This window comes from Aethalodelphis obliquidens, unplaced genomic scaffold (assembly GCF_003676395.1).
Source record: "Aethalodelphis obliquidens isolate GAN/ISIS:26980383/991018 unplaced genomic scaffold, ASM367639v1 scaffold9, whole genome shotgun sequence".
Taxonomy (NCBI): Eukaryota; Metazoa; Chordata; class Mammalia; order Artiodactyla; family Delphinidae; genus Aethalodelphis; species Aethalodelphis obliquidens.
In genome coordinates, this window is record NW_020837953.1 from 15,474,565 (window position 1) to 15,498,582 (window position 24,018).

Sequence of the window (24,018 nt, forward strand, 5' to 3'; positions counted from 1 at the left end):
GCAGCTTCTGGGAAGCAGGTGCTCAGTGTTTATGGCATTGTGCATTTGGGTCCAGGTTTGAGAGTTTCCACCTCTTTCTGTCTCTGCATGTGTGTAATGAAAGTACAGAAGAAAATGTAATTGTACGAATGATGGTTCAGGAACAGTAAGAGTTTACTCCAATTGATAAAGAAATTTCCATTTTAAAATGAAAACATAACATTGTAAATCAACTGTACTCCAATAAAAGGTAAAAAAATAAAAACAAAAATAAACTTCAGGGGCTTCCCTGGTGGCGCAGTGGTTGAGAGGCCGCCTGCTGATGTGGGGGACGCGGGTTTGTGCCCCGGTCCGGGAGGATCCCACATGCCGCGGAGCGGCTGGGCCCGAGAGCCATGGCCGCTGAGCCTGCACGTCCGGAGCCTGTGCTCTGCAATGGGAGAGGCCACAACAGTGAGAGGCCTGGCGTACCACACACACACAAAAAAAGGCTTGTTTCTAATTGACTTCCTCTTATCTTTTCCAGCTGATCGCAATATGTCTTCAGGAAATGCCAAAATTGGGCACCATGCCCCCCAGTTCAAAGCAACTGCTGTAATGCCAGATGGTCAGTTCAAAGATATCAGCCTATCTGACTACAAAGGTAAGAGTAGTTAGGTTCATTAATGTGGAATTATGTTAGAATCTAGGGATGGCTTGTTCATTTTCTGTATCTCTTGTCATATTTTTGATTGTAAAATGATTTTTATATCTCCTGTGTCTTCAGGGTGAGAGGCTTTGTCTTTCTATTGAATTGAAGTGGTGATTATCATCAGTGAACACAGGGTAGCTATCCTAAGTCCAAACTGCTTCTGGAGAAAGCACAAGCTTCATTATGTCTGGACATATATCTTTATTATTTTCCCAGTATTGCTCCTCATTATATTATTGGAGATATTCTCATTATCGTGTTATAAAAGGCCTTCAACAATTTAAAGTCTCAGAGCTAAAGTCTTTGGAGCTGTGAGACTTGTATATTCAGTTCAGTTTAAGAAATATATGTGTCATGATTGCTGTATTAGGCAGAGGGCTTAGGCACATTCCCTTGACTGTTTTGCCCCCAGAGAAAAATTGGTGTCACAATTAGAATAACTCTCTTTTCTGTTAAATAGTTTCAAGTAGACAGCTAGCAAGTTCTAATGAGGTTCTTTTTATTTTGCAGTCATGGAGCAGCAGGGTCTTCTGGGACAATTGAAAATAGAAATTCCTTAGAATGCAAACCTGAAACTCAGGTGTCAAGTATACCTTTCTTGATGGTGTAGCACTTGGTTCCAAGAGTCAGCTTTTGGGTAGAATACTGTGACTAGGTTTCTTAACAAATTACACATATTGGTTGGAATGAGAGCAGATAAGTGGGGCCCTATGGAGAGAAGCTCCTCCTGGCAAACAAGGTAAGTAGCACCATAGGGAGGTGACTCTGGCTCAAGGGCAAAGGCATGAGGTTTAGGAAGAGCTATTGTGTTCCCTCCAGGGCTTGACCTGCTGTAGCTTGTTAGGCAAAGCCTCTGAGGAAGGTTGTTTTCGGTGAGTGTGTTTATAGTGATTTTGGCTTTCAAAGTGAATGTCCAAAGGATCTGCTTGTTTTTGACTTTCAAACATTGTTGCTATCTGGAAATAAGTGAATATTTGGAATTGTTCCAAATAGCTCAGCCCATTAGGTATGGTGAGAAGCTGCCCTCAGGTTGAAGATCTAGAATACTTCAATTGGTAATCAGAATGAGTTTCATAAAATTGCAACTAGAAATTCTGTTACCTACCAGAAGTTTTGGAACTTTTGCCTTATAAATTTTTTTTTTGCTTGTCCTGTCAGGCTTGTTTGAAACTTATCTGTGGTTATTCAGGTGATCACTTAAACCTTAGCCATCAGAGACTTCCCTGGTGGTCCAGTGGTTAAGAGTCCCCCTTCCAGTGCAGGGGACGTGGGTTCAATCCCCAGTCGGGGAACTAAGATCCCACATGCTGCGGGCATGCTGTGGGGCAACTTAAGCCCGTGCGCCACAACTACAGAGCCTGCACACTACAACTAGAGTGAAGCTCGTGCACACTGCAGGGAAGATCCCTAGTGCCGCAAGGAAGACCCGCTGCAGCCTAAATAAATAAACAAACAAATCTTACCCATCACATTACTGTGGTTCCTTGTGGAAGAATTGCAGAGGTTCTGACTTTCTCTTGTTGGTCTTACTGCCTTGCAGCAGAGAATGCAGCAATTCGGCTCTTTCTGGGCACTGATTATATAAGCATTGGCATTAGATTGTCCAGTAGATAATTGCGTCTTTGCTTTTTTTCTTCACTGGAGAACTTGGTGTTTGTGCTAATTTTAACTATCCAGAGATCAAAATTAGATGGAACAGTGTTTATCTGTAGTTGGCAGCTAACATGGAGGCAGGAAAATAAAGCATGGAAATGAAGAACTTTTTCTTGTGGAAGAGGTTCTGACAGTAGGTGCAAGGAATCTTCTCTGTTGAGCATCTTGGCATTTTAACAAATGTGTCTGCCATCAACTTGGAAAGGCTGCTTTTTTCCATAGGAGAATGTCTTCAGGTTTACATTCTCTATAAGGCAAGGAAGTCTGTTTCTTTCCTTTTTTTTTTTTTAATACATTTATTTACTTATTTATGGCTGCGTTGGGTTTTCATTGCTGCACGCGGGCTTTCTCTAGTTGCAGAGAGTGGGGGCTTCTCTTGTTGCCAAGCACGGGCTCTAGGCATGTGGGCTTGAGTAGTTGTGGCACGTGGGCTTAGTTGCTCTGTGGCCTGTGGGATCTTCCCAGACCAGGGCTCAAACCCGTGTCCCCTGCATTGGCAGGTGGATTTTTAACTACTGCGCCACCAGGGAAGTCCCAGGAAGTCTATTTCAAAGGCTAACTTGGGCTTTTTTTTTTCCCCCCAGGAAAATATGTCGTGTTCTTCTTTTACCCTCTTGACTTTACCTTTGTGTGCCCCACGGAGATCATTGCTTTCAGTGATAAGGCAGAAGAATTTAAGAAACTCAACTGCCAAGTGATTGGTGCTTCTGTGGATTCTCACTTTTGTCACCTGGCATGGTAAACCTCTTGGTCCATTTGGCATGGAGATGTTTTGTTTTTCTTTTTTTTAAATTATTACTTTTTTTTTTTTTGGCTGCGCTGTGTGGCATGTGGGATCTTAATTCCCCGACCAGGGATGGAACCTGTGCCCCCTGCAGTGGAAGCGCAGAGTCTTAACCACTGTACCACCAGGGAAGTCCAGGCATATGGACTTTTAAATTAAGCAGCAACTGGGACTGGGAGGCTTTGGCAATAGACTTTCTCAAGTATTGATTTCTGGCTCATAGAAGGAGAACAAATGCTCTGACTTGTTGTTACTACCTGGCAGCAGAGGAAAAGCAGCTTGGATTACAGCTGAGTGTACCCTGGTGACCTTAACTGTCCTCAGCCGGTTATTTTACTGCTGGAAAAAGTTTGAAGTTTTCTGGGGAGTAAGATTAGGAATGTTGGACAGGAGAAGGAATAGTTATAGTTAATGCTTTTGCTACACAAGAGTTTGAATGAATGTGATTGTATGTGTGCTTTTTGCTGTAGGATCAACACACCCAAGAAGCAAGGAGGACTGGGACCCATGAACATTCCCTTGATATCAGACCCCAAGCACACCATTGCTCAGGACTATGGGGTCTTAAAGGCTGATGAAGGCATCTCATTCAGGTATATACCTGCTGGGGGGCTGACAGTCATCAGGAGAATTATCTGATTGGCTGAGGACCTTCTATTTGAAAGGTAGAGCCCTGATCTGTGGAGTCTTTTTTCTTATTTCATTTTTTTTCCTGTTGTATTGAGAAATAATTGATAGACATCACTGTAAGTTTAAGGTGTATGGCATGATTTCATTTCATTCTTTTATGCTGGGCCTAAGGGGAAGGCCAGTGCAAATGTGGGAGACCAGCCTATTTCCATTTCTTCTCTATTCTAAGAAAGCAATTTCTAAAACTGTACTGTCTTTCTCAAACCTTTAATACTTTTTTCCAGGGGCCTTTTTATTATTGATGATAAAGGTATCCTTCGACAGATCACCATAAATGACCTTCCTGTTGGCCGTTCTGTGGATGAGACACTGAGACTGGTTCAGGCCTTCCAGTTTACTGACAAACATGGGGAAGGTAAGTCAGTCTGCCTGGTGACAGGACAGCGGAGTGGGAAAGATGGGAGGAACAAAGTCTACCAGATAAAAGGGTGATTATGTCTCTTCAAGAAGTTGCCATCTCTGAATTATAGTGGGTTGTGGGGGTGGGGCAATGGAAAAGCCTGGGGAGGAGAATATAAAGGCTTCTTGTTCCAACCGCGTATTCCCAGCTTCTGCCCTGATCATTTAGTATCACTCACTGCTGCAGATTCAACTTATTAAAAGAGTGTAGGAGGATCCCATAGGTGTGTTAAGGGCGAAACAAAAGGCTGGGAATCACACCTAGACATGAACCATGCCGCTCTTGACAAGTGTTTACTGGGGGGAGAGCTTAATCCCTGTAGACCATATTTGTTTCATTGGGGTAATGTCCAACCAGTTTTGGAAAATGAAATGAAAATAGGACTAAGATATCTTATCCAAAGACAGTAGGTAGAAAGTTAATACATTTTTATCTTTTAAAAATCCATTCTGTTGGTGCAGTGTGGTTGTATTTGTAAGACTTATAATCAGCAAATACCAAACTATATATATGCTCAATATAAAAATTTTTCTAAGGAAGGAGGGGTTAGGGCTGAAGGGTTTGAGATGAAATACCAAGGTTCTTCGTTAGAAGTTTCAGGATGAAAGACGATGTTCTTGTGAGTCTGAACATGACCGAGTAGATTCAATTTACGGTTTTTATCTAGCATTTGCTAGAGTGCAGGTCTTTCTTACTGCTCTAGCCCTTCTCTCCTTATATATTCTCTCACTGCAGTGTTTTGATAAAGTCCTGAACTACTTGCTCCCAGCCTTTGAGTTTATAAGGCTGTAGCTTTTGACAGCTCCCCACTTCTGCCCAGTGTAGTTGTTGCTTGGAATGAGATAGCCTTATCCCAACTGGGTTGAGTTTTAAGAACTCGGCTCCTCCATCTGCTGCAGGTGCTGGGTATGAGGGGGAGGGGATCTTGAACCCCACCCCCACCCCAGCTTAATATGATTGAGGGTAAGATGGTTGTGATCAAGTGCTACTGATATCAAGTGCGCAGGTGGACTTGGACAAATTTCTTGTCTTATTACATCTCATTTTCTTTCTCTAGAAAATAAGTAGTTCTGACTAGCTCTCTAAGGCTCATTTCAGCTCTGATCTTGTGAGTTAAAGGAGGTGGAAGTTAAGAGTCTGGATTAGTGGTGTTTGTTTGGGGGACCCAAAAGTGCTAGCTTGACTAGAGTGGAAGGCTAATAGGTAATGGGAATCAGAAGGCACCATTTGCAGAAGCATGTGTGGGCTTTACTCTGGATTAAAGGAGCAGACAGCTGCTGAGACTGCCCCCTGGTGGAGAATGAAGTTCAGTACAAAGACGGAAGGCACTGTGGAGTGGCCAAGTCGGCCCTTTACTGGACTTTGCTAGGACCTTGCATAGACTCTTGAACCCAAGCTTTCATGACTCTGTGAAGCTTGCTTCTTCACACTCTATTGTTCTCTGCTGCTTCCCATCCCATTAGAACAGGCACAGCTTTCTGTGCGCAGCCTTTTATGGCTTATAGTATGATAGTTCCCACTTGAGAGCATGTAAATACCAACCAGGCAGTCTATATGACGTGCTGTCATGTGTTGTTTATTTGACAAATAACCCCGCATTCCTATTTTTTAAATTGAGATATAATTGACATATAACATTATATTATTTTCAGGTGTACAACATAATGACCTTATGTTTGTATATCCTATGTTCCTATTTTTACCTAAAAAATTTTTTTGATCTTGAATTTTACACTTTTTTGCGGGGAAGGGGTCTTTAAGTGAACTACATTACATTTTAGCAGAGAGAAGGGTGGAACTGACAAATTCCATAGAGAAGTTTTTTACTGAAAAAATCCTATGTTCCTATTTTTAAGGACAAATAAACCAATATTTAAACACAGCATATATTCATAGTTAATGGTGGAACTGGGATCCAAATTCAAAGCCCTCCTTTTCTTAGGTAATTTCAAATGCTGAAAAAGTCATTGTTTAGGGCCTTCTGTGTTGGCGAGAGTTGTGGTACTTCAGCTGCACTTGAAAGCTGGTAAATGTGGGACTCAGCCAGTTCTTCTGGGCTCCATATTGATTCTGAAAAACCGGCACTGTTGGGTATGAGTGAAACATCCAAGTGTGGATCTTTCTGTCCTGTTATTAGTTATGGTACAGTCTTAAGTGCCAAGAGGCTTTAGTGCCAAGGAGACTAAATTGTCAAGGTCCTTCTTTCTGGTTCATTATTCCTCCTATCTTTGTATCATTTGTATTCCTGGACAGAAGAATCTTTGGTTTCCCTGCTGGCAAACTACAGGGTGGCTCTGGGTCTGGTCTCTGTTTTTATGTTGCTTTTTATTCTTGGAAGCTTGTTTATGCTTAGGACCTGTGTTCTAATCCTTTGGTGCCACTAAAGCTAATGACTGTAACAATCAAATGGAGATTTTGTAAAGCAGCTGGGTTTGCCATTTAGTGCTTGTTCCCTCCATACCTTGTTCCCAGACTGCTGTTTGCAGTGTCTGACATCTGAGGCTTTGACATCCTTGGACTGAAAGGGTCTTCCCCTCTCTCACCTGAGCAAGTGAGATTTTTGCTGCTCCATTACTGGACTTTGCTGACTACATGCTTCCTAGAAGACTAAACAGCAAATAGAGTAGAAAATCAGAGATTGGTTCCCTTGCCTCACTTTCCTCAGGTTTGCCCAAGGAGCATTGCTAACTTAGGATCGTTGGAAAGGTTGAAAGGTGCTTTTCTGCATAAAGTGTGCGAAAGATTCAAACTTGGACCTTTTGCTTACCAAGGTATAGCAGGCAGTTACTTAGTGAAACAAGCAGGACCTTCTGTGGAGGTCCTGCCCCTTATTTCAGGCATTCTTGTTTGGCAGAGTTAAGGAACACTGAGAAGGAAAACTGCTTGCTGCTTTCAGATCTCTGAAGGGCTGCTAGAGGGAAGAAGCAGCTTAGTGTTAGGGTTTACACAGTCCTAGCTTTGTCATTTTTAGCTTACATTTTTCTTGGGTATGGGGGCAAGTCACTACCTTAATCAATTTTTATTGTGGTTATATATAATTTACCTTTTTTTTTTTTTTTTTTTTGCGTTATGTGGGCCTCTCACTGTTGTGGCCTCTCCCGTTGCGGAGCACAGGCTCCGGACGCACAGGCTCAGCGGCCATGGCTCATGGGCCCAGCCACTCTGCGGCATGTGGGATCTTCCTGGACTGGGGCACGAACCCGTGTCCCCTGCATTGGCAGGCGGACTCTCAACCACTGCCCCACCAGAGAAGCCCCTAATTTACCTTTTTAAGTGCATAATTCAGTGGCATTAATTACATTCACAGTGTTGTACATGTATCACCACTGTTTCTCTTTTTCATCATCCCAAACAGGCAGTAGTAACCATGAAGCAATAACTTACCATTCCCCTTTCCCTCCAGCCTTTGGTAAACTTCTACTTTCTGTGTCTATGAATTTGCCTATTCTAGGTGTTTCATGTGAGTGAAATCATATAGTATTAGCCATTTGTGTTTGGATTCTTTTCACCTAGCATAATGTTCTCAAGGTTTATCCAGGCTGTAGTATGTATCAGAACATTATTATTTTTAAAGGCTGAATAATATTCCGATACACACACACACACACACAGTTATGTGTATCCATCCGTTAGCAGGTTGTTTCCACCTTTTGGCTATTGTGAATAATATTGCTAAAATATTGGTGAACTGGTGTCTGAATCCTTGTTTCCAGTTACTTTGGGGCTATATATAGGAGTAGAATTGCTGGGTCACATGGTAATTCTATGTTTAGATTCTTGAGGAACTGCCAAACTGTTTTCCACAGCACATGCACCATTTTACATTCCCACCAGCAATACCAAGGGCTCTTTACATCCTTCCCAACATTTACTTTCCTTTTTTTTTTAAACTATAGCCATCCTAGGGGATGTGAAGTGGTATCTCATTGTAGTTTTGACTAGTGACGGCATATTTTCATATGTTTATTTGACCATTTGTATATCTTTGGAGATATGTCTTTTTTCAAGTCCTTTGCCCATTTTTGAATTGGGTTGTCTGTTGAGCTGTGGGAGTTCTGGATTTCAATTTTGGCTATTAATCCCTTATCAGATATGATTTATAAATATTTTTTCCCATTCTGTGGGTTGTCTTCACTCCATAATGTCCTTTAATCTACAAAAGTCCTTAATGTCAATCAATTCCAATTTACCTTATGTTTTTTACTGTTGTTTGTGTTTTCAGTATCATGTCTAAGAATACATTTCCAAATCTAAGGTCATGAAGTTTGACCACCCTGTGTTTTCTTCAAAGAGTTTATGGTATATAGGCTGTTGATCCATTTGCGAGTAAACTTTTTGTGTATGGTATGAATAGATGTCCAATTTCATTGTTCTACATGTGGAAATCCAGCTGTTCCAGCACCATCTGTTGAAGAGCATTTAAGCTTATTTTTCAAAGGTGCATTTTTGAAGCATACATAAAATTACTGAGAACATATGAATACCCACTTACCTACTACCTACTGTTAACAAAATCGTAATATTTTGCTGTACATGCTTTAGACAGATTATTTTTAGAACAAAGTATAAAGTTGAAGCTGTTACTTAATTTCTTTAAATTTCAGTTACTCTGTGAACAAATTAGGTATCATAGTAATTAGGGCTCTGGTGAGGATTAAATTACATATTTATAGCTTTGAACTAAAAGGCTGAATGATCTCAGACTGCAGGGTAGGCTTCCTGGTGCCTGAATGTTGCTCTTTAGGGCTCACATTTGGTTTTGAGGCATCCACTTGTCCTTGGGAGGGTGGAGCTCACCACTGATGAGGTTATTAATTAGTATCCTTTCTTTTGCAGTGTGCCCAGCTGGCTGGAAGCCTGGCAGTGATACCATCAAGCCTGATGTCCAGAAGAGCAAAGAATATTTCTCTAAGCAGAAGTGAGCACTGGGCCATTTTAGGGCCAGGCTGCAGTAGGTGGCCATGAGAACAAAACCTCTTTTGTACTATTGTCATGCTTAAAACACAAGACCTTGCACTCAGCCCAGATGTGGTGTGGGACAGGACAGGCCTTTCCTGCAGGGGCTGGGGAGGCCAGCCTTTCTTCCTCTGGGGGGAATGGCCTGAGCTGTATTATGGGGCAGGCAAACTGATGTGTATAGTAGTAGGTTATCGCTTTTGGTCTTTTGTAGTTTTATTAAACTTGAGCTGAGACCTTGTTGATTCTTCATTTCAGGGGGACATTAGCCTTTGAGTGTAAGAGGAATTTACTTTTTGCTTTTCCCTCTTTAGGGGAAAATGAGGTGTGAGAGTGTCTCAGAATCAGGAAATTATATTGAGGGGAAATGCAAGTACATACAGAGGATGGACCTCGAAGCAAGGTGTTTCATTTCACCATATCTGGAGAAGAGCAAGGCCTCCTACTACAGTACTGGCCAAGGCACTGCAATTTTTGCTATAGGCTGGGTTGCAGGTTAAGAGCCCAATGAGATTACTGACATTTACTTTTACACTACTGGGAGGGCTGTATGAAAACCTGAAGCTTGGCCTCTTCTGATAAATGCCTGGTACTGGTTCTGTAAAAAGATCAGAGTTAGAGGCTTCAGTACCTTTGGAACTAAAAGGGGGAGGGGGAGACAAACACAGCGCTGGTGTTCATAGGGTAGGTTTCTGTGTCAAAAGCACAGTGCTGAGCACCTCTTGGCTTCCCTGGGTTTCTATCCTTGATTTAAGGGTAGTTCTTATCCTCATATCATTGTCCTGAGGGAGGGTTGTCAGTGGGGCAAAGGTGGATTCCTCCTGGGCTCTTGAGGCTAGGGCAGATTCAGGACTGAGAATCCTTCTGTATATCATGTGGTGCCCTTCTAGACACCTTCCAGACACGGCTACCCCAGCCTACCTACCCCTCCAGTATTCAGACAAGCCAGAACTATGAGCGGTGGTATGGGATTCCCGGGGCCTTCAATAATAGCTTATTATATGCCAGGTACTATTTCGTATTTATTCAGTCTCCATAAGAACCCTCTGAGGCAGGTACCGTTATTTAGGGGATAGTTGCTTCTTAAGCCCTGTAACAAGTAGCATCTTGAAGCACTGCAGAGAAATGGTAACAGGTAGTAATCCCATATTCCAAGGCAGGTGGCAAGTCTGGATCTGCTTTGGTCTTTTGACCAAACTTCTTTAAGCCTTGTTATCTTCATTTAAGATCTCTACTATAATTCTTTATCAAAAATGATCATCTTGTACCCAATAAAATCTTGTCTAGCCAAATAAGTCCCAGCAGGTGCAACTGTCATAAATGAGGATCCCACAGGGGAGGGGAGGGTATCAAGGGCCAGAGGATGCAGGTGGTGAGACCCTGGGGCTGAGCCAGCCTCTGCTGGGATTCTGAGGCTTCCTGGGGATGAATGTGGTGAAATGAAGCTCTTGGGATGTAGAGCTAGGCTCCTCTGAGGTCTGGGCCAAGCCCAGTAAGGCCAAGCGTTGGGCAGGCGGAGTGGAAAAGTAGGCCTTCTGCTCTTCTGAGTAGCGCTCCTGAGGTGGTACAGCATCCCGGTAAGTCCAGTCACGCCAATGGAAGTTGAAGCGTTCAAGCAGGGTGATCCGGTCAGCTCTTGCAGGTACACAGTCGAGGGGCTTTGTGGGTGGCAGATCTGGCACCTCTATTCCTCGCAGCAGCACGACCCCTCGGATGGCAAACCAGCCCCCAAATCTGGGATGTATGCACACACCTGATATGTGCTGGGGAAAAAAGAAGACAGTCATGGAGGTCGTCTTGGCACCAAATCCAGCTACCAGCAATGCAAGCTAGGTTTGTTCACTTACTCATTCTCATTTCTCATTCTGAGTCTACATGTGAGCCTCTGTGAGTCCTTGACTGGACTCCTCTATTCCCTCTCCTGGACAACTTTTTTCATGAAGTCACTGACCACAAGGAAACGTTCCTTCAGCTGAACTTCAGCTTCCCAGTCTCACCACTCTAATCACAGCTCTGCCCCCTCCATTCTATCACAAAGACTAAGAACAGACTAGTTCTCTGATGTGTCCCTAGGAACCAGACCCCTGACCATGGTGCATCTTTGTCCTGGATTGTACCCATCAATTCCTTTACCCAGGGGAGGTAGAAGAATGACACCTGAAATCTTTTTTTTCTTTTGGCTGTGCTTCGCGGTTTGCGGGATTCTCAGTTCCCCAACCAGGTAATGAACCGGGGCCATGGCAGTGAAACCCTGGAATCCTAAACACTAGGCCTCCAGGGAACTCCTGGGACTTGAAATCTTGAGGGATTTTCCTTTCCTTTTCTTTCTCAGCCCCTATTCATTAATATTTACCCTCTGACCTGGGTTCCCCAGGGGTCAGACTCCACATCCTGTCGTTGGTAGTAATAAGCTGCCCCTGCCACATGGGCTGCTGTCTGGGCCAGAATCTTGGGGCGCCGGTTTGGGTGTACCTCGTAGTCAGCAATGATTTCTACTTGCATCTCTGGGAGGCTCTGTGATAGAGAACAAGATGGAAGCTTTTAGCACAAGAAGAATCATGACCATGTCCAACAGAGCCTTAAGTTGTGTTAACACGGCCCTGTCCTCAAAAGTCATGTTTAAAGGGGAAACATGATCTTAAACTTGGAGTGGGGCTGGGGGCTCCAGCGTGAAGAAAACAATATTGTGTCTAAGAGGGCCCATGTTTGAAGGGAAATACAGTCTTGTTCAGAAACCTTTATGAGGGGTGACTTGGCTCTGCCCTCCGGAGGCCCAATGTGGAGGAAGACATGGCCCAGCTTTGGGGAGACCCAGTGTATGTGTCCGTGTGTATATACATGTAAAGTGTGTAGTGGGGGAGTATTTTGTCCTCAAAAGACCCCAAAGACAGCATAAAGCTTCCAGGTCTAGGGCAAAGAAAGGTGAGAGACACTTGGGGAATGTTGGGCTTATTCCCATTTCACTTGGAGGCCAAGGGAAATCTAATCATATAGTTGTCCATCAGTGAAGGGTGAGTGAGACTGGTTTCAGACCTGGGGGGCTGCTAGAGGAGGTGGCCAAACCCAAGGTGAGAAGGCAGAATGGGGAGAGATCACATTGTCAAGGCTGGCTTTAGGATACCCTTCTGCCCGGGAAGTGGCTCCTAGCCCTAGGCAGGTCTAGATCCTGCACTAAGCTTCAAGGAGCAGGAAGCAGATGCAGGTTTTGAAGCTGGGGAAGGCTACAGCCAGCCTTGCTCACCTCTCTAACACGGCCCAGGTGGTACGCCACACACTGGTCCACAGGGTCGGTCAGTGGTTGGAGGTGGCAGCTCTGCAGGAAGGGCTTGAGGGCCCGGTCAAACATGGCAGGTGTGCTGAGTACCAGGAAGGCCAGGGTAGGTCCTGGCAGGGGCAGGTGGAAGGTTGGAGGCAGGAGTGCATTGTACCATGCCACCTGGAACAGAGAAAATTCAGGCCACACAAGAGGGCCAACTTAGGCCTTAGCCAGGCCCATACCTTAGCTTTGCATTCAAGGCTTCATGCATCTTGCCCAGCCTCCATCTTATTCAATCAATGAAATTCTACTGATGTATGATGTGTGTTTATGGGGACGCATCTGAATCTGACAGGGAGTTACAATAGAGAGGCAAAGAATTCATAAAAAACTAAGGACAAAAAAAATTGATTATATTGTGATTAGTGCAATAACAGAGTGAAGGCCCTCTGAAATTTGAAAAGGCTTGGAAGCTGAGTCTTGAAGGCTAGGAAGGAAACTTACAGGCTGACCTGGAGAGGGAGAATCTGGTATGTGTTTTAAATAGGTCCCAGCATAAACAAAGAGGTAAAAAGTGCAAGGCATAGTTGGAGAATAGTAAATTGTCTAGTTTGACAGAAGTGAAGCATCTGTAGAGGGGAGCAGAGGGAGAGAAGCCTGGAGAGATCAGTAGGAGTAAGACGGATTGGCCTTGAATACTACCAATTTGAGGAATATGGGTCTAATTTGGTGACAATGAGGGGCTAGCCATTGAAGATTTAAGGAGTAAAGTGACATGATCAGTTTTAGATCAGTCTGGCTGCAGTGTGGAGGATGGAATGGAGGTAAAGTGACAGCAAGTAGGTTACTGCAGAAATTCAAATGAGAAATAGTGGCCTGGACCAAGAGCATAGATGGGTTGAATGGAAGGAAATGGATCTGGGATAGGAGACAGATTGCTAACGGTCTCAGTGGCTGATAGTATGTGGAGCTAGGGAGATGAGAGAAGGAGGAGCTTAGGATGATTGGCAGGGCTGTATATGGCACTGTTCAATACCATAGCTCCCCCTATCCAGGCCTACCTGATTGCACCAGCTAGGCATCCCCACTCTCCCTCATACCTGCCATCCACCACTACTACCTCAACAACTTTATTCAAGCTCTTCCTGATATTTGGGATGTACATAACCTTCCAATCTATCTTTTCATATATAGTTCAACTCCATTTTTTCCAGGGAAGCCTCTCTGAGGCTAGATCCAACCTACTTCTTCCTCTATAATCCTCTCCCAGCACTGCTGTGTGCCACTCAGTGGAAGGGGTGGAAGTGGACTGCCTCGTAAGCATCAGGCAAAAGGCTCAAGCTGAGTTGACTTAGCTTTGTTTCCAAGCACAGGGTTCAGTGCAGGGGACACTGGATATAGGGAAATGGACCTATGTGAACAAGGGTAGGTGGTGATCCCAGACTTCTGTGTCAGGCAAGTGTATAGTTTATATACCCAGCCCAGCACTGGTGACTGGCAACATCATGAATGTAACCTTTTATTGGTAGATGGAACAACCCAGCCAACTGTTTGCTTGCTCAACACCGTGAATGCCCTTCGCTAATCAGATGACCAAAATTCTAGCCATGCAAACATTCCAGGCCTTGTCCTCCTCCCAACTCCTTCGGGAAGCTTCCAAAATGACTCTGGCCCCACAGTACCTTTCTTCCTGTAAATTACGTACGTGACAAAGCCACAGGGTTATTGGATCATATGGTGTCTCCTATTCATCAATCCGGCATTGTATGAGGGTAAAAGGACAAACCTGCAACAGTTCTCTACCCGTTTAGCCCAAGCGCCCGTTGAGACCCTGTCCCGATACGTCAAACGAACACGGGGCCAGAAGAGCTCGGGAAAGTTCAGAGGACTCCAGGGCCTCACGCCGGTGGCACCGAAGCCAACCATACACTTCGCCCTAGCACCACAGTAGGGATAAACCAACCTGGAAGGGGTAAACCTCGAAGCCGAAAGGGCACAACGTGTCCTCAATCTTCTGCTTCAGCTCTGCTACTTGCGGCTCCATAGCGCACGCTACACGCTGAGCCTGCTGGGGAATGGAGTCTCAAGGTAACTCGGGACGTTAAGCTTTGAGGCAGCTTGGACTCCATTTCCCAAGAACTACTGGGATCGGCAGCGGGACTTCGTTGGCTCTGCGCGATGCATCCTGGGACACGTAGTTCATTCGGTCCTTACAGACAGCCACTACAGAAGCCGAAAGACTCAGTTTCCCGGCAAGCTTCACGGTGGGGCTGTGACTGCGCGTGTTGCTTCTAGGGAAACGTAGTTCGGTAGCCTGCATCACCAGCTGTCTCCAGTAGAGGTGAACTCAGTTTCCCAAGTGGCACCGCGGAGACCAGTGCGAAGGCGGGCTTTCCCGGCCTACCGTAAGGTTTGAACCGGGCGGCGGCAGTAGTCGCTGGCACAGGTTCGGTGTGATGGCGCAAGTGTCGTGCGTCTGGAGAGGTCTCGACCAAGATTCGGTACCTTTTAACTCCCACCTGATATCTGCGTATCAGGGCATCCCGCTTTTCCACCAGTTCCCCAAGGACGTTGCTCCCCTGACTAGTCCCAGAGGCGCAGTTTTGGTCTGATACTGCATCCTTACCTTTATTATTGCATCCCCCACTCACCTCTTTAGATCTGACGTTGTGGTCTTTCCTGGGCTGTGCCTTGGGTGCCCACAGTTGGGAGAGCAAGGGCACAAGATGCCAGGGAGCCAGAGCTCTGCCGCAGGCTATGAGTAGGAGCCTGAGATGGTCTGAGCACCTCGATGCGCTTCTCAATGCTACTGACGGAAATGTGGCCACGATTAAGGTGAGGGGGCGCCTGAGTCCCCCGCCCTCTGGTTTAGGGGCTGTGGGTTAAGGGACTGCAAGACAGAACTCATTGGCCTGTGCATTTGTTTTTTTGTAGCAAAGGCTGTATCCCCTTGGAGTCTCCACCACGGGTATTGTTCCTTTTTCTACCTATCCCTCAGCCTTTTCTCCTTCCAGAATCTGCCTTTTTCCAGTGCCTATGCCGTCCACTAGTCCTTGCAAATTCCAGCTTTTTATTTTCCTGAACAAACATTTCACCCCCCCCCCCCCCCCCCAATAGGCTTTGCACTCGTCCCTTCCTTATTCCCTCAGCAGGAGACCTGACTGGGACCTGGATTTCCCCTCATTACTTGCCTCCCCAGTCAGGAGTCCAAGCTCAACAGCCTTGGGCTCTAGAGACTCCCATTGTCCCAGAGAGACTAAGTTGGGCTGAGGCCCGTAGTGCATCTTCTCTCTGGGATGAATTTACTATTCTTCGATCCCAGCTTCGATCCCAGGCTCAGGTGAGGCATGGAATCCTAGGTGAGTATGTTTGGGGTTTGCGTGAGATGAGGATACCAGGGGTTGGGGGAGCCCCTTGCACAATAGCTCGTGTGGTTTTTCTGCCTGAGTAGGTGACTGAAGCACTAAGGCAGGCTGTGCAGGGCCTGCTGGAAGAGCGAGAGCAGCAGAAGTACCAGATCTCTGCCCTAGAAGGTATCTGATCAGTTCTTTTCTTCATATACACAGTCTCATATGTGTGAACACATTTTGTTGCACTCCTGTTGTGTGTGTGCTTGTGTCTTGATTTGCAAGTGGAGTCTCTAGGCTCATGTGTGAAGTTCTTAGAGGGGCTGATCCCCAACTTGTCCCACTACAGCATCACTAAGGTTGCTGCAGGGGGGCCCAGAGCAAAGGGTCCTTCTCCTGGAGCAACGCCTGGAGGGGCTGAGAAGGGAACTGCAGGGCCTTCGAAGCCAGGTACAGGAACAGGCGTGAGCCCAAATACAAACAGGACCACGAAAGTGCAGTGCTACCAGTGGCCTTCACCAAGAGCTGCAGAATGAGTAAGTGATGGGCAAAACCTCGCCTTCTTCAGGCCTCTGAACTCCTGGTACTCTGGTAGCCTCCTCTGGGCTTGTTAATTGGCTTTAGAATGACACTGCTGTCATTCCTGCAGGCTGCAACTGCTGTGGGAGGAGTCAGAGATTCTTTGGGAGGAATTGAAGTTGCTGCAGGACCAGCTGAGTGAGTAAAAGATTGGGGGTGGGTATGAAGTCACCTGTTCCCTTTTCTGGAAAGCCTTCTTGCTTTCCTAATAAATGACCCTAGCTCTGACTGCTTGAGCTTCCCAGAAATCTGGCCAAATATTTTGTCTTACCTCTCATGGTGTGAGTCTAGTCTCCCCAGTCAGCTTGGAAACTTCTCAGCAGCTGGACCAGAATGCTTCTGTCCTAGTTTTCAGTGCCAGAGAAGGGGAAGGAAGGAAGTTGGAGAACATCCCCCTTACATTTTCTCTCATCCACAGGCCAGCACCAGGAGCTGCTGCTGAAACAGATGACTGAGGGGCGGCAAGCTCAGGCCCACAGCTGGAAGGTAGGACCAGGATCAGACCTATCTGTTCACATCTCCCTTTGGAGGCCCCGTCCTTTCTCTGTCTATCCTGTTTTGCTGGTGGGCCAGGATACCCTCTCCTATGTCTATCTCTTTCCTTCTCTTCCCTGTGCTGACTCCACCTGCCTCCAAAGCTCTTCTTCCCAAGCCCTCTGCTCCAGGCCATGAGAAACTATCTTTGTCCACATGAGGGTTCCAAGTGTGTTGAAGAGGCTAATTGTGGGTAGGGGGAGTTGCTTCTGGAGAGGGAGAGGTTTGGTCCTACCTGGGCCCATGGTCTGGCAGATGTTGGATCAGCTGGAAAGTGGCCAGGAGGGCAAAAGTCACACCCTGGAGGCTGCCAGGACAGAGGTCCAGGATGCCCGGTGGGAGCACGACCCCCTCAGGTCAGGGAGTGTGGGTGCTTGCGGTAGTGGAAGGGATTTGTCTCACAGAGACCAGGCACTAGGGACCAAAGTTCAGCTAGCTATCTTAAATTTGAAATGGGCTGGTAGGGGTGGTATGGTAGGGGTTGCAGCCCATACGGGCAGTACTGGGCATTCTTTACTTGACACAGAGTCACCGAGGTATTTCTATATATTTGGAGGATAAAGGGGGAGGGGACTGGAGTCCTAGCCTCAGGAAGGAGGACAGTTCTGTGCTGGGAGGGCCCCCTTGACCCACCATCACCATCTCTGCCTCTGATTCTTTCTCCTTTGCAGGACTTCCGTTCACGTCCTCCAGTCTAAGCTGCCCCTGGCTGCCACCTTCGCCATGTTTCTTTCTTCATCTAGCTCTGAAGTCAGTCTTCCAGACAGTAACAGTAGTTGGGAACTTCTAAGGTAGCTAGGTGGGGGTAAGGCATGGATCTTGGGGAAGCTGAATCTGAATGGTGCCTGGATGCCAGCTGCCTAATTGTTTGACATTGGGTAGAATGGAGTCTCTGCCTCTTTCTTTGTGAATCCATCAACCTCCGTTGCTCCTTATCCCGAGTCAGGCCTTTATGTCCTTCCCCATCAGGGCCCACAGCCTAGGTCTGTATGTATCACAGTGCTTGCTGATGATTTGTTCTCTCTTCCCTTTCTTTCCTCTTAGATCTCCAGAGGCATACCCTTTCTAACCTGCAGCCCAGCAGCTTTCAGCTCCAGGCCCAGAGCCCTATACTTTAAGGGCCCCAAGATGCTCCTGAGTGACTGTAATGACTTGTAAGAGCAGTAGGATGATGTCTTCTTTGCTCACCTTCCCCTCCAAGGTCCTGTTTCTGGGTCCCCTTCCCCTCCCCTCTTGATCTAGCTGGTGTTTGCCCTCCCTACTGAGGTTTGTCACTGCCTGTCCAGCCTTACCCACAAGCAATAAAATGGTTTAATCCTGCCTGATGTGTTTTCTGTGAATCAGCACCCACATGGGATAGACTCAGCTGTACCTGTGACTTGACTGCTTCCTGTCACCTCTCTCTCTGAAATCCAAGTTCATAGACATTTATAACCGTATCTTCTGAGTGCAAGCCCTGTGCTCAGTGGACATTGGAAGGAAGAGCTCCCATTCTGGTGGGTAGAATGAGGTAGGACAATGCTCTGGGGCAGTACTGCTATGGGGATGCAGAGGAGGGCAAGACACTCTGGTGGGCCTTTGACCTGGCAAATAGAAGGCTTCCTCTCCTTTTTTTTCAGCTTCTGCCTCTTGAGGCTCACTCTAGCCCCTCCATATTTCTTCATCCTCAGCAGTCCAGGCTGCATTTCTGCAGCAGTCTCCTCCTTAGTGTCTCTTCTTTCAGTCTCTATCTCTAGTCCAATGGCGTTCAGGGCTTTTTGACTGTGACCTCCAGTAAGAAATACAGTTTACATTGTAGCATAGTAAATATAAATGTATGTATTTATTAACTGAAACAAATTTTATGATTCAATACTATTCTTTAAATTTTTTTTTGATGACGATGAGAAACAATGCTGTATTTAATTTAATTAATTAATTAATTTATTTTTGCGGTACGCGGGCCTTTCACTGTTGTGGCCTCTCCCGTTGCGGAGCACAGGCTCTGGACGCACAGGCTCAGCGGCCGTGGCTCACAGGCCCAGCCGCTGCGCGGCATGTGAGATCTTCCCAGACCGGGGCGCGAACCCATGTCCCCTGCATCAGCAGGTGGACTCTCAACCACTGCGCCACCAGGGAAGCCCTTATTCAATACTATTCTTACTAAGAGTTATGCACTCTGATATTTCCTATTATATTTTTTAAAATGCTTTGTGGCTGTTGGTTCTGATCCTTCCACCACTTGGTTGCTCTCTGGAAGTATACCTTCCTGGGTAGACTTAGGGAAGCTTTACTTTTTCCTTACCTGGGCTTTGTGTTCTAGACAGTGCAGTCCAGGGTTTCCCTAGAAGTAGCAGCATCTCACTGAGGTCTCATTAGGTCTCTTCCAGTGCTAAATACAGCCCAAAAAATAATGTCATTTATCCACCAAGTGGATGTTTATTGAGCATAATACATACCAGTCCTGGTATATATTTGTCCTAAGCTAAGATGTGCAGTGGACTCCCATCTCTTAGCTCAGTCTAGCTGGGAAGAGGAGACAGTTATCTGAAATAAAAGCATAATAAAAGGCTGGGGTGAGTAGAGCAGGAACTACTTCCTGTTTGGGGGTACATTCAAGGCCCTGGCCTAATCAGCAGACAGGTCATGAAGGGTGGGCCTTTGACACCTGAATAGCTATAAGGCAATCCTCATGTTTTCTTCCCCCTCAGCATTAGGGAGATTGATGAGAATGGAATGGTAGAGATGAGACCTGGGTCCAACAGAACCTGTTCAAAAAAACAAAACCCAAAAGTTCCCATGAAGGCTCATCTTCCTAATGAAGCAGATACAAGGAACCCCTGTCTTTTACATCTTTTACTGGGCAGGTGATATATCTGGCATAATGGCACTATTTAATCTACTTGCTACCAGTGCTCTACTTATTTATCAACTACTTTGCATCAAGGTCTGTGGAAGACAGTTTTGCAAGGGTGCCAGGGCTCCAACAGAAACATTAAATAGCAATGTGGAACAATGGTATTTGAACAGTCACCAGGTGGCAGCACATGATTTGTTGCCAGGCGAATGATACAGAAAAGGCTTGCCAAGGGGACTGGGTGATGGTGACCTCTTTTCTCCCTTTAGAGATCCTGTGAGCTATCAATCTTCCTAAAACAGTGTCCTGTAAAGGCTACTCTCCTGCTAAAGAACCTCTGATAATTCTCCCAGCATAAAAAAGAAAGGACAAGTTTGGCATTTAAGCTGAACCCACATTTAACCTCTTATCTCTGCCTTCTATCTCTTACCACACATCTTTCTTAAACTTTATTGCCACCAAAAATGCACACCACCTATACTCCAACTGTTCAAATCCCACTCATCTGTCAAGACCCTTCCAACAGGAGGCAAGTCTAAAGATGGCACAAAGGAGGTCTCTAACCCCAGGGAACGTGGGTGCAGGAAGGCCATACTCCACTGTTTGCCTGCTCTTGCCCTGGAAGCTTCAATCTGCTCAGGCTCATGCCTTGATGGCATGAGGTCCAGGCGTATGGAAAGCATGAGGAAATATGTGCCTGTTGAACAGCTGAATAGCATTCCTATTCCCTAACCTGTTTTCAAGCCAGCTCAAGTGTTAACCTCCTGGAAGAAGGCTTCACCAAATCGAATCTCTTAGTTCAGAGGTATTGCTCGCTCAGCATTTATACCCATTGCTCTTACTATCTCAAGTCGCTAATAACTGTTTATTTCAGTTTTCCCTCCACACTATAGTGAGATCCTGTCCGACTCTGCGTTCATACACGGCTTTTGCCTACTCAAGTCCTTATTCAGCTATATCTTCACGAAGCCAAAAGCCGCGCCAGTAGAATCCATTTTCTGTTGCCTCTATCAATTACCAAGCGCTTATATGTTTGGCATTTTGATTGGCCCATTTTGTGTTTACTCTCCCGCCCTCTGAGAGGCTCCTGGGCTCGGGTTTTCCCCAGGTGTATTCCCTCCTCCTTGGTTCCGCCCTTGGTTCCGCCTTTCCCGCACACTGCCTCTTCTGTTTTTAGTTCTACTTCCTTCCTATTGGTTCCCTTCGTCCTCCGGTGTTGGCGCTTTGGGCTGATGATTGGCTTTTCTGAACGCCCATTGTGTCCACCCTCATACCACGTGGCATTCCTAGTGCTAATTGGGCAATTCCACTAGCTCGTTTTCCCAGGATTAACGATTGATTGGCTGCTCTGAGGGAGGGCTTGAGAAGAGGGGCGTGACCGTTGAAACCCCGCCCCTAGCTTCCCTGCCCGCTTGGGCAGGAGTTTCAGTCGCTCGCGGCCGGGCAGCCTAGGGCTCTTCCAGCTGCGCTCTTTGGCTCGCCGGCCGGATCATTCTCCTGGCCTCGCCGAACAGGCGAGGGGAGCGGCCCCGGCTGCGGGGTCATGGCAGTAGCCTCCTCGTCCTCCGCCGCCGCTGGCCCAGCCGAGTCGCCGGCTTCTGCGCGAGGGAGCCCTACCGCCTCCGCAGGCTAAGAGCCGCTGCCGCCTCCGAGCTGTGAGGGCTACTATGCTCCCTCTTTGCCTCCGCCTCCCCCTCCCGCCCGCGCAGGCACCCCTCTGGCTGCTCAGTCCCGCCTCAGGTAACGCCAAGAGAGCGCGTGGGGCACTAACCCAGGGCACCCCGGCCCGCGTGCGCGGCTACCGCCCGCATGGGCTTAGGAGCATTGGTGCTCCGGTCTTTTAGCACTGGCAAGACTCCTTCGCTTCCCGGAGCCTCCTCTCAGCGGCTGGGGACACTCCTCGACCCCTTCCCCTACTCTTTTCACTTCCCTCAGGGTCCCGGGACGGCTTCTTACCTCTGCCCCGCGCCTTCTCCCTCCCCACCTTAGAGGCCCGGAACCCGTAGAAGTTCCTTCGTATCTGGGACTTGGTCCCCGACTCCTTCAGGCTCTTTCCCCACTTCAGAGACTCAGGACTTCTTCATTTCGTCGGAGAACTCCCGTTTCTGAGACCTCCAGCTCCACCCTGTCAGCTCGCTCAGAGATCTGGACTCCCTCACTTTTTTTCTCAAACGTAACACCCTCGAAAACACCCACTTCTACCCTCGAAAGATACTTCCCTCCCCTCAGACACTACTGACTCTTTTTTTTCACTCCTCCCCTGTCATCCCTCCTCTCCGCATCTTTCCTTTTCCCTCCTCTGCCTTTTACCCTTAACTTTGAACACTCTGGACTAAGCCAGTATTCAGATTTAGCTAGAAGTGAAACCGGGTTTGTCGAATTTAAAAACCTTTCAATGTATCCCTCTGAAAAAAACTTTGCTAAATAATTTGGACTTTATTCTGTAGGTATGGGGAGCCATTGAAGCTTTTAAGCAGGAGTTTGGTATGGTTGATTATCTCTGGTGAAAATATGGAGGAAGAATTCAAAGTGAAGAGCGTGGAGGCAGAAAGCCTAGGTAGGCAGGAAAGTAGTGTGCTAATCCAGGTCAGAGGGGAATAGTGGTAGGAAAATGAAGAGAATGGCATGCAGTTCCATGAGGTTTCAAAATAGAGTTGACTGTATGATTCCATTTATACGAAATGTCCAGAGTAGGCAAAACTAAAGAAACAGAATGTAGATTAGTGATTGCCTATGGCTGGAGTTGGGGGTACACACATGCAACAAGACCTAGGAGTAGGGTCATGGGGTATATGCACTTTAACTTCATAAGATATCAGATTGTTTTCCAAAGTGGTTGCAGCAATTTACACTCCTATAGCAGAGTATGAATGTTATCACTGCTTCATATTCTTATTAGTATTTGGTAGTATCTGACATTTAAATTTCTACCAATTTAGGGGGTATAAAAAGGTACTGTGGTCTTTATTTGCATTTCCCCAATTATTAATAATGTTGAATATCTTGTGTTTCCCAATTTGGTTTCTTCTGTGAATTGCTTGTTAAGTTTCTTGCCCATTTTTCTACTTTGTGGGGTTTTTTCTTACTAAGTTCTAAAAGTTTTTTTTAATATACTTTGAGTACAATTAGTTACAAAAATTCTCTTCTGATCTGTAACTTGTATTTTCACTTTTGTCTTTTAATAGATAGTATTTATTATGAAAAAAATAGAGTTGAGAGAATTAGTGGGGGATTTCTAACTTGGCTGATGGGATGGATTGATAGTGTTAATTGAAATAGGGAACATAAAGAAGCAATTTTGAGGGGAGGTAATGTGATTTTGGATAAGTTTAGTTTGAGGTGTTTTTCAGGTATCATTGTGGGTAGATGGAAATTTGGGTCTGAAAACTGGGAGAAAGTTTGGAACTGAATACATATATTTGAGGGTCAACAAAGAGTATATGGGGGATGTTTGAAGCCTTAGTATGGGGTGGTAATACTGAAAGAAGAGAAGAAAAGGGCTGTGGACCAGAATGAATATCATTGTTTGAAGGGTAATAGACACTGAGAAAGAGAGGTTAAAACAGTGGGACAAGAACTAGAACAGAATGGCATTATGATAGAAGCCAAAGGAAGAAAGGGTTTCAAGAAGGGAGAGGGCGACCATCAGTGTATGATGTGGTGTATGACCAGTAGAATGAGAATTCGGAAGAAACCACTGAATTTAGTAATTAGGAGATCACTTGCTTTCTTTGAAAGACACTTTAGATAGCGTGATGGTGGGAATGATGGCAGTAGTCAGATCGTGATGGATTGAGGAGCAAATGTGAGACAGTAAAATTACTCTTTCAACAACTGTGATTATGAAGGAGAGCTGATAGTAGTGAAACACCTTTGTTGAGGTTATGCTATATGCCAGGTATCATAAAGATGCGTTATAGATCACAACAGCCTTGTTTATGTATCAGTATCCCTCTTTTACAGTTGGGAAGCTATAGGCAAGAATTTGAAAAAGTCTGTCTAGCTCTGAAACCTGTGTTCTTTCCACTATGGCACATGTGTGTTTTTCTTTTTAGTATGGTAGGTTGAGGGGAAATTTTATTTAGGAGATACGTTGGGCATTTCATTCTTTGACACCAAAAGGATAGACATCGAGATGGATAATGATGTGGTAGGAGAGAAGGAAGGTGAGAGAGTTTAAAAGATGGTTTTATTTTGTTGATGTGATAAGTTATCTGTGGAGACGTCAATTATCTTTGGAGACTGAAGGAACTATGGTGAGTTTCTGGCTTGAGTATTATGGCCATGGAAATATTCAATGGAAAATGAAAGAG

The 24,018-nt window shown here is 45.9% G+C and overlaps 3 protein-coding genes and 1 long non-coding RNA gene across 13 annotated transcripts in view; 3 read left to right on the forward strand and 1 right to left on the reverse strand.

The window, feature by feature from the left end:
- PRDX1 (peroxiredoxin 1) overlaps positions 1-9,389 on the forward strand; it is a 45,698-nt gene extending 36,309 nt beyond the window's left edge. For both annotated transcript variants that reach the window (XM_027108706.1, XM_027108705.1), the window contains exons 2-6: positions 506-622; positions 2,908-3,061; positions 3,578-3,700; positions 4,022-4,152; positions 9,034-9,389. In XM_027108706.1, the coding sequence (XP_026964507.1) occupies positions 517-622; positions 2,908-3,061; positions 3,578-3,700; positions 4,022-4,152; positions 9,034-9,119 (600 nt within the window). In that variant the 5' untranslated portion in view covers positions 506-516 and the 3' untranslated portion in view covers positions 9,120-9,389. The remainder of the gene's footprint in view (positions 1-505; positions 623-2,907; positions 3,062-3,577; positions 3,701-4,021; positions 4,153-9,033) is intronic.
- A 732-nt stretch (positions 9,390-10,121) lies between these two features.
- On the reverse strand, positions 10,122-14,595 carry MMACHC (metabolism of cobalamin associated C). 2 transcript variants are annotated; one of them, XM_027108703.1, is made up of 4 exons: positions 14,373-14,595; positions 12,395-12,589; positions 11,515-11,667; positions 10,122-10,916 (listed from the first exon to the last, which is right to left on the reverse strand). In XM_027108703.1, the coding sequence occupies exons 1-4, from the start codon at positions 14,451-14,453 to the stop codon at positions 10,503-10,505; spliced, it is 843 nt and encodes a 280-aa protein (XP_026964504.1). In that variant the 5' UTR covers positions 14,454-14,595; the 3' UTR covers positions 10,122-10,502. The 2 variants fall into 2 exon arrangements, with proteins under 2 accessions (XP_026964504.1, XP_026964505.1); XM_027108704.1 differs by lacking the exon at positions 14,373-14,595 and adding an exon at positions 14,092-14,356.
- Positions 14,596-14,711: 116 nt separating this feature from the next.
- Positions 14,712-18,183, forward strand: LOC113621648 (uncharacterized). 6 transcript variants are annotated; one of them, XR_003433251.1, is made up of 8 exons: positions 14,844-15,244; positions 15,344-15,377; positions 15,559-15,768; positions 15,861-15,942; positions 16,106-16,292; positions 16,406-16,473; positions 16,754-16,821; positions 17,914-18,183. It is a non-coding gene; the product is annotated as an uncharacterized LOC113621648 (long non-coding RNA). The 6 variants fall into 6 exon arrangements; XR_003433252.1 differs by having other exon boundaries at positions 14,712-14,910; positions 15,069-15,768; XR_003433254.1 differs by having other exon boundaries at positions 14,841-15,244; positions 15,732-15,942.
- Positions 18,184-21,135: 2,952 nt separating this feature from the next.
- The window catches only part of TESK2 (testis associated actin remodelling kinase 2), a 129,142-nt gene continuing 126,259 nt past the window's right edge, over positions 21,136-24,018 (forward strand). For 2 of the 3 annotated variants that reach the window (XM_027108723.1, XM_027108724.1), the window contains exon 1: positions 21,139-21,445. The gene's annotated coding sequence lies outside the window, so the exon portion shown is untranslated. Of the gene's footprint in view, positions 21,446-24,018 lie in introns of all 3 variants that reach the window. The other variant, XM_027108721.1, reaches the window with a different exon arrangement.